This window comes from Trichechus manatus, unplaced genomic scaffold (assembly GCF_000243295.1).
Source record: "Trichechus manatus latirostris isolate Lorelei unplaced genomic scaffold, TriManLat1.0 scaffold00052, whole genome shotgun sequence".
NCBI lineage: Eukaryota > Metazoa > Chordata > Mammalia > Sirenia > Trichechidae > Trichechus > Trichechus manatus.
Window position 1 is genome coordinate 7864366 of NW_004443988.1, and position 8401 is coordinate 7872766.

The window sequence follows — 8401 nt, forward strand, 5'->3', positions numbered from 1 at the left end:
CACTCCTAGGTACGTAAAGAGACACTCTTCTTGCCTAGGTGTACCAGAAGACATAGACAAGAATGATTATTGCAGAACAGTTTATAATAGATGCTGGAAACACCCTGTAGTAGAGACCACTAGCTATCCACCAAAATGTGCTCTCACCTTGCAAAGTAACAGAATTGTAGGACAAATACTAGACTCTTATTTCCCAGCACTCTCCCCTTCCTGGATGGTGAGGTGTAACCAGCTAACTTCTCTCCAGTGGAATGCCAGTTAAATTAATTGATGTGTGTCACGTCTTGGCTGGAACTTTTAAAAGAGCAAGTGTGCCACCATGCTTTCCCCCTCCTCCCACTAGATGTAGATGATGATGAGGCCCTAAGGGATGGCAGAGCACGAAGTGGACTCTGAATCACCCTGTCAAGGAGCCACTTGCCAACCAGGAGCATCCGTCTTAGACTATTATGTGACTATTACGTGAGCAAGAAGGAAATCTGTTATTTGAGACATCGTATGTTCTTGGGTCTGTTACAGTTTAGCCTACTCTAATACACAACCTAATTGTCTATCAGGAGAATGGCTAAGTTGTGGTATAGTCACACGGTGGAATACTATACAGCTATAAAATTAACTAGGGTTTCTTGTATCATCAGGTATAAATATCAAAAACAATGTCTGGAAAAAGCAAGTTGCCAAACACATCAAGGGTATCATTTATATAAGGTTTAAAAACATGCAAAAACAATACTCTGTTTATAGATATATGTATATAAAGTAAAAGCCTGAAAACATGCACAAGAATGATAAACACCAAATTTAGTATAATGCTTCTGGGATTCTGGAGGGATTTCAACTGAATTTGTAATTATTTCTTAAGGCAGATAACGAGTTATGGTTTTCCATATTTTTTGTATGCCGGAAATATTTCATTTTAAAAAGCAGTTCGCATACACATTAAAGAAAAATATATTCTGCTCATCTTCTTAAAAGGGAACACTATAAATTTTACTTCTGCTTCATCTGAATCTTTGATTTCCCTCACCCTGTAGTCTGTTTCCCGTCTTCCCCACTTAAGCACCACTGTTCAGATGCTGGGGCCAAGAACATAGTTTTCCTTGATCTTTTTCTCGTTTCTCAAAATGAATCCACTAGCAAGTCTTGTCTACTACCAAATGTAAATCCTTAATCTGTTCTTCTATTTCTACCATCCTAATCCAAACCATTACCCCTCTTTGTCTAGACTACAGCAATAGCTAAACCTAATGGTTTCCCATTGCTTGTAGAATAGAATTCAGACCCTTTACAGTGGCCTATCAGGCCTTCTTGCTAACCTTACTAGCTTCATCTCCCTCTACTCATTCCCCAGCTACACTTTAGCCACACTGACCTTTGTTCTTTGAACATATCAAGCTTATTCCTACCACCTTAGAGCCTTTGCACTCACTGTTGTGCCTTGAACAGTTTCTTCTGGTTTTCTGCACTGTGCGCTTCAGCTTATACAGGTCTTAGCCTACATTTCACCTCAGAGGTCTTTGCCATCTGAAGTCACTTTCTGTAACATTAACCTGTTTTCTTCATAGCAAAGCAGACAAAAAATACAGATTCTGCGATGAGTTGGCCCCCCTACTACTCACTTGGGGGGTATGGATTTCAGATATGATTCACCCTTTAAAATATTTAAGTCTTTAGAGTGTTCACTCTGAAAGGGACAACCATAAGGAATCCACCAGGTCACTTAACTGGGATGATACCAAAAGAAAACCCACTGCTGTTGAATCGATTCCGACTCATGGTGACCCTATAGGACAGAGTAGAACTGCCCCATGGGGTTTCCAAGGCTGTAATCTGTATGGAACATCATTCTCCTGTGGAGCAGCTGGTGGGTTTAAACTGCCAACCTTTTGGTTAGCAGCCAAGTGCTTACCCACTGTGCCACCAGGGCTCCTTCAGCTGGGATGATAGAAGTAAACTGAGATCAGATGGAAGTTACCCACTCTTGAAAGAAAAAACAGGAACAGCAATTGCAGTAGGGGAATGAACAGCAGAAGAATAAAAGTCTAAGATCCCTCCTTTCTGACTCCCGGTCGGCCTTAGGTGTGGTATATATTTGCCTAGGATTTTTGCATTCACAGAGAACAGGGCCTCAAAGTTGCCTTGGATACCATGCTTTTCAAATTTAGTCTTCCTGTACTTCTAGCTCATGAATAGCTATATGGTACCTGTATAATATCTGAAGTCCTAGTTTCTGTGTTAAACCAAAACCAAACCCAACCCATTGCTTCTGAGTCGATTCCAACTCATAGTGACCCTACAGGACAGAGTAGAACTGCCCCTTAGGGTTTCCAAGGAGCAGCTGGTGGATTCAAACTGCGAACTTTTTGGTTAGCAGCTGAGCTCTTAACCACTGTGCTACCAGGGCTCCTCTGTATTAAAACTGCAGTTTTATTATTTGCACACTAGTATGAGTAAGACATGCAGAAATGGTAATAAGAGATTTAAGTGTGATAAAGTAGAAAATACATTATATTGGAACACTTAAAAAAAAATGGATAAATTATAATCCTAAATAGATCTTTATTGTTTAATAACAAAAAAATCCTACATATTTAACAAGAAAAACTATTAAAGCTAGAAGTTAGAGGCACTTTGAGGGAGGATCCTTTTTTTGAAAAAATTCAATTTTAAATGGATTCATTTTACACATGAATAAAACAAAATTCAGGAAAATTATTTTGAAATGTTTCATCATTAACAATTTCTGAAAAACGTTAAGTTGTTTTATATTTTCCCATAGAAGAGCAATGTTAAAATAAGGGGTTATATTCCTGAACTAGGATTTAGCATTCAAGTAAATCACTGGTTTAAACATAAATATGTCATAAATGTAAAAAATACAACTGTTAAAATCTATACTAATTTAGTAAAATTATTCCCAGTTCTATAAAATGGACAAATATATGGCACACACTGATTATAAAAGGCATTTCATGTACTATGAAGTGTACATGTAGTAAGAAAATATAATAAATGACCTAAAACCAAAGTAGTTACTATAATGAAGTAATTTTACTTGTCACAGACTTTAGAATGCTGCTAGGGAAATGAGATTATCAACGGATGGCACAAGACTTAAAAACTGTCCAAACATTTTAACTTTCTTTTGACATATTTTCTTTAACAAGAGTCATTCATGCTCTGTTTCCTCACAGAAACATTTTCGAAAGCAACAGTTGACCTAACATATGTCCCCTTCATCCTTTCTTAGCTTCTCAACTTATTGAAAGCTAAAACCGAGGGGGCTTAGCATTAGACCAAAGCTCATTCTACCTAGCACTTACTGGACTTGCTGTTATCAGAGTACTTTTCACTTGATGATAAAATCGTACAAGGATCTACCTGCTCACTAGCATAAACTAAAAAAGAGCTTAAAAACACTTTCTGCCTTTGCCTTTGTGTGCTGAGTTGGTCAAAAGGAATGAGGATAAACCGATACTGGGTTATTTACAGAGCTGAAAGCACTATACAAAATCTGAAACGCTATCCTTAAAGGTGCTTTCTCTATAAACAAATCTAATTAAGGTAGATGAAATAAATCACAACTTTTCCTCTCAAGTTGATTTTGAGTGAGTTTGAAGTACAGGGTATTTGGCAAGTGGCTGGGTATTAGGTTAGTGTCGTATGTTAACTGTAGAGGTTTGTGGAACATCCTGTTTATCAGCAGGAGCTAATTAGAGAAAGAACTGGTTAAAGGAAGCCAGTCACAAATATGAAGCAGTACTGCTGAGAAAAAAGCACCCAACCCTTTACACCTACACATCATGATAGATATCTTACCATAGTAATCTGAGATCCAAAAAGCTTCCTAACTGGGTTTATGTAGAACCTAAGAGTACCTGCTCTAATGCTTATTTAATCAGTGTTACTTTAGGCATTATTTGGGATTAATCCTTGATTTGGTGCCTAGGGGAGGGGTCAGTGTGGTCTTTGGAGCATCCTGTCCTTTTAGGCACCAATTATACCTTCCTTGCATTCGTTGCCTTCCCCGGATTAAGCCCTCCAGATACCACTGTTCTTGCTGCAGTTGCTGTTTTCTGTCTTTTAACTGGCTTTGACAAGCCACCAACTCCTGGGATTGCTGAATTAGCTGCTGTAGATCTTTCTGTGACTGGTGGTTCTCTCTGTTGATGCCACAGTAGAACTCAAGAGTATACTGCTTTGCTGCCAACTCCAAGGCCTGGTTCTTCCTCTTAAGCTCCCTTCTTTTTCTTTTTTCCAACTGGCTTACGTCTGGCTCACTCAGTTGTTTCTCCAGTAATGCTTTTTCCTGGAGGATCTGGACCTGTACTTCCTGTGTCTTTGTGGCTGTCTCATCTTGGACTTTCCTTTTCTCCTTCTGCAGTGCCTCCACTTCTGTCTCCTGTTTTTCCTTTAATATTAAAATGTCCTTCATTGCCTTCAACTGGTGCTCCAGAAGGCTTTGGGTCTTTTCCTTCTGCAGGAGCTCTGCTTTAAGCACTGAAGTTTGTTTTGCATATCTTGAGGCTGATTCCTGTCTCTGCAGTTCAATCTCCCCACTTTTTTGTACATAGTTGTTCCACATCTTAACAGGCTGCTTTCTGTACTCCTCAATTTTGTTAGTCAGGTATTCCAGAACGAATTTGTGTTCAGCCTGGACAAGTAGCTTTTCAGTGCATAGCTGCCTGCTGTCCTTCTGTAGCTGTTCCTGCTGGATTTGAGCTTGTTTTATTTGATTGTTCAGCTCCATCACTTCCACCATTGCCTTTTCTTTAAACTTCATTTCAGCCTTTGTTAGCCTCTCTGGCTTGAAAAAAGTATTTATTAGACTAAGATATGGTGGAAGAGGCGTTCCAGGGCCCTCATCAAACCTGAAGCAAAAACAAATGATACATTCCCCTATTGGTTCTTAATGAAAACTTAGGAAATAATAATAATTAAAAAAAATGCACATTTGTATTTTGATTCATTCAAGAAAATATTTTTGAGCACCTGATATGTTCCAAGGAGTCCCTGGGTTGTGCAAATGCAAAGTGCTGGACTACTAACTGAAAGGGTGGTTCATACTCACCCAGAGGCACCTGTGAAGTAAGGCCTGGTGGATCTGCTTCTAAAAGGTCACAGCCTTGAAAACCCTATGCAGTTCTACTTTTGACACACATGGGGTTGCCAGGAGTCCGAATCGACTCCATGGCAACTAACAACAACATGTTCCAAGGGAATACAGTTACGGGTAAAGATGAGGGACTATATAGTTTACAATGCATTCACTACAACCCTGTGAGGCATTATCTCAATTTTAAAGAAGAGAAAACTGGTTCACAAAATTAAAGTGATTTGTTAAGGTTTGGGGCCCTGGTGGCGCAGTGGTTAAGTGTCTGGCTGTTAACCAGAAGGTCGGCAGTTCAAATCCACCAGGCGCTCCTTTGAAACCCTAGGGGGCAGCTCTACCCTGCCCTTGTAGGGTGGTTATGAGTTAGAATAGACTCGACGGCCAATGGGTTGGGCTTTTGTCAAGGTTTACACCGCTAACAAGTGGCAGAGCTGGGTATAAAACCTAGATCCCTATGGCTTACAGCCGCTACCAAGGGCCTGAGGCACAGATTGGGTGGCCGAGAACAAGAGCTACCTCGGCTTTTTCATCACGTTTCCCTAGTTTCCGAGGGCGCTTCCGTGAGAGGGGACCACTGCTTCTCAACTCACGTGCGCCAGGGATCGAAGCGTTCATTCTCAAGGTGATAGTGATTGTGTAGTTCACTAAGGGTGATGGTCGAGGGGCGAGCGCTAGTGTCCAAGGTCCGCGACATGCGGGTACGCTGTCCAAGCGCGTTAACTTCTCGCAGTTTCTCCGTTTTGTGTTCTACGAGTCTCGGCGCTGCCCAGCAACCCCGGGGGGGGCGCTCTCCCTCTCTCCAAACCCGTCTGGCCCAGACTTGTTTACCCTCCTCGGCTGCAGGGTAAGCCCCAGCAGCCAGTTCTCCCGCGGCTCTGCTCCTCGCTTCTTGGGGGCCGAAACTGAGACCCACTCTCCTCATTCTCGTTCTGTGGGAGACCTGCCCTCGGGATCCTGTCTCGTTTCGTTCTCTGGGGTCGAGGGCTTTCCTCTTCCCAGGCCCTACCCTAAGACGGTGAACGCCCCTTTTCCTCGCTTTCAGTCCTCCTCTCGGTTGCCCAACGTAACCACTTCGCCATTGTCACTAGTTGGCCCACACGCTAGCTCGAAACGCAAAGAAGCCCTTCAGACGCTTCGCCCCGCCCCTCGATCCTTCCCTTTCGAGTCCGTTCGGCTCTATGCTCATTCCCAGCCCAGAGCGTCGCGGAAGTCTCTCTAGCCACGCAGCGTCTCTATCGTAGGGTGGGCCGATCTAGGAGAAAGATGGCGGCCTCCGTAGCTACGTTTGAGCCACAGGCTTCGGCGGGTCCTCGGCCCCCAGTGTGTCTGTTGGTATTGGGAATGGCGGGATCTGGAAAAACCACATTTGTACAGGTGACTTACATGGCGCAGGTGTAGTATGAAGCACGCGAGAGGTTGTGGTGAACGGAAGGCCTAATAGATATGGAGGGAGATCTCTCGGGAGTTGGAAGGTACCCGATTTCGGGAACTTCACATCAGCGCCGGTGTCTTCCTTGGCGAAGTCTTCTTAGACTCTAGCCTGAGTTAATTAAGGCTCTCTTTTGCGTACCCTCAGTGCTCAGTGCATAGTTAATATAACTTACCACGTTGTACTGGAATTGTCGATAAAATTCCGAACTTTTGGAAGGCAGGGACTTATCGGAAACTCCAGCAATTAATACAGTGGTAGGACACAGGCTCTCGGTGATGGTTTGTTAAAGAATTATTTATTGAGCGCCTACCATGGTCTAGGCACTGACGATACAGCGAAAATAAGGTTAACAAGGTTCCTGCTTTCATGGAGCTAATATTTTAGTGGGGGAGACAGGAACTCCTCCCCCCACCCCAAGCACGTAAGTTGGAGAGTAGTAGAGGACGCTCTGTTAGATGGGTGATAACGGTAGCGTTTGAACAGAGAGCTGAATGTTGGAGGTGAACATAGGGAATGGATATTTCAATTAGAGGGAAGTGGAGGTGCAAAAGCCTTCAGTCAAGGCAATAAACGAATGGAAGTTCTCTCTTGTCCCCTTATCGACCTTTTCCTCTTCCTCCACCTGCCTCGTCACGTCTTTGCAGAGGCTCACCGGACACCTGCATAGCCAAGGCTCTCCACCATATGTGATCAGCCTCGACCCAGCTGTGCATGAAGTTCCTTTTCCTGCCAATATTGGTGAGTGAACCATACCAGAGCTTGTGTGAAGTGCCTCAAAGGGAATGGAGAGCCTCAGTCTTCCAGTCTTCAGTGCCTTCATTTTTCATCTTTTCTCAATATCTACTTTTATTTCTCTTGAATTTGTGAGAGTCTCTCTCCAGGCTTCTTTATTCACATTTTCTTTTTGTTTACTCCTTCCCTTTCCTTAATTTCTTTGTCTCCTTCCCACTCACCTTATCTCTCCTCTCTTTCTGATCCTAGTGTGCGAGGATATTCTGATTTGGGTAAAGAAGTCACAGAAAGTCAGTCCTCTCACTTCTATACCCCAAACCCTTCAGCTGACTCTAATAAATAAACCTTTTCCTTTTAGTTTCTTTTCTCAAAATTTAGAGTGTAAGAGTTCTTATGCTGTAGTTGACTCACTGATTTCTAGGGGTCTTGCACCCACTCCCAAAGGTACGTGGGAAAATATGTGTATAAATGCTTATGTGTATTGTTCTGGAGAGAGGGTCCCAATTTTCATCAAATTCTAAGAGAAGTCTATCATTACAAAAAAGATTAAGAATGGACGTGATTCAGTGTCACGATTCTTGATAAGATCTAGGCTTCCTGATTTCCAGGCCATCACGGTGTGCTGATCGATCTCTCCTTGTCTCTTCTTAATTCGATTAAACTTCTTGTACAGGCATACCTCAGAGACATTACAGGTTTGGTTCCAGACCACCCCAGTAAAGTGAATCGCATGAATTTATTGGTTTCCCAGTGCAGATAAAAGTTATGTTTACACTATACTGTAGTCTGTTAATTGTGCAATAGCATTATGTCTTAAAAAAAAAAGTACATACCTTAATTTAAAAATACTTTATTGCTAAAAAAATGCTATCTGAGCAAGTCATAATCTTTTTTTTTTTAATTGTACTTTAGATGAAGGTTTACAGAACAAATAGTTTCTCATTAAACAGTCAGTACACTTATTGTTTTATGACATTGGTTAACAACGCCACGACATGTCAACACTCTCCCTTCTTGACCTTGGAGGGCCTTTTTTTTTTCTTTTTTTTAGGTGAAGGCTTACAGAACAAATAGTTTCTCATGAAACAGTAATACACATATTGTTTTATGACATTGGTTAACAA

The 8401-nt window shown here is 42.0% G+C and overlaps 2 protein-coding genes across 3 annotated transcripts in view; one reads left to right on the forward strand and one right to left on the reverse strand.

Moving 5' to 3' along the window:
* Positions 1-1812: 1812 nt before the first annotated feature.
* On the reverse strand, positions 1813-6228 carry CCDC121 (coiled-coil domain containing 121). The gene is made up of 2 exons (XM_012555903.2): positions 5704-6228; positions 1813-4871 (listed from the first exon to the last, which is right to left on the reverse strand). The coding sequence occupies exons 1-2, from the start codon at positions 6033-6035 to the stop codon at positions 3917-3919; spliced, it is 1287 nt and encodes a 428-aa protein (XP_012411357.1). The 5' UTR covers positions 6036-6228; the 3' UTR covers positions 1813-3916.
* Positions 6229-6322: 94 nt separating this feature from the next.
* GPN1 (GPN-loop GTPase 1) overlaps positions 6323-8401 on the forward strand; it is a 39695-nt gene continuing 37616 nt past the window's right edge. Inside the window, exons 1-2 of one of the 2 annotated variants that reach the window (XM_004377633.2) lie at positions 6323-6487; positions 7190-7283. In XM_004377633.2, the coding sequence (XP_004377690.1) occupies positions 6377-6487; positions 7190-7283 (205 nt within the window). In that variant the 5' untranslated portion in view covers positions 6323-6376. Of the gene's footprint in view, positions 6506-7189; positions 7284-8401 lie in introns of both variants that reach the window. The other variant, XM_023732446.1, reaches the window with a different exon arrangement.

Coding starts and splice junctions, on each gene's coding strand:
- CCDC121 (XM_012555903.2), bottom strand. CDS start 6,035: ATGAGGAGAGTGGGTCTCAGTTTCGGCCCCCAAGAAGCGAGGAGCAGA. Junction 4,872..5,703: donor CGCTTCGATCCCTGGCGCAC/GTGAGTTGAGAA, acceptor TTTTTGCTTCAG/GTTTGATGAGGGCCCTGGAA.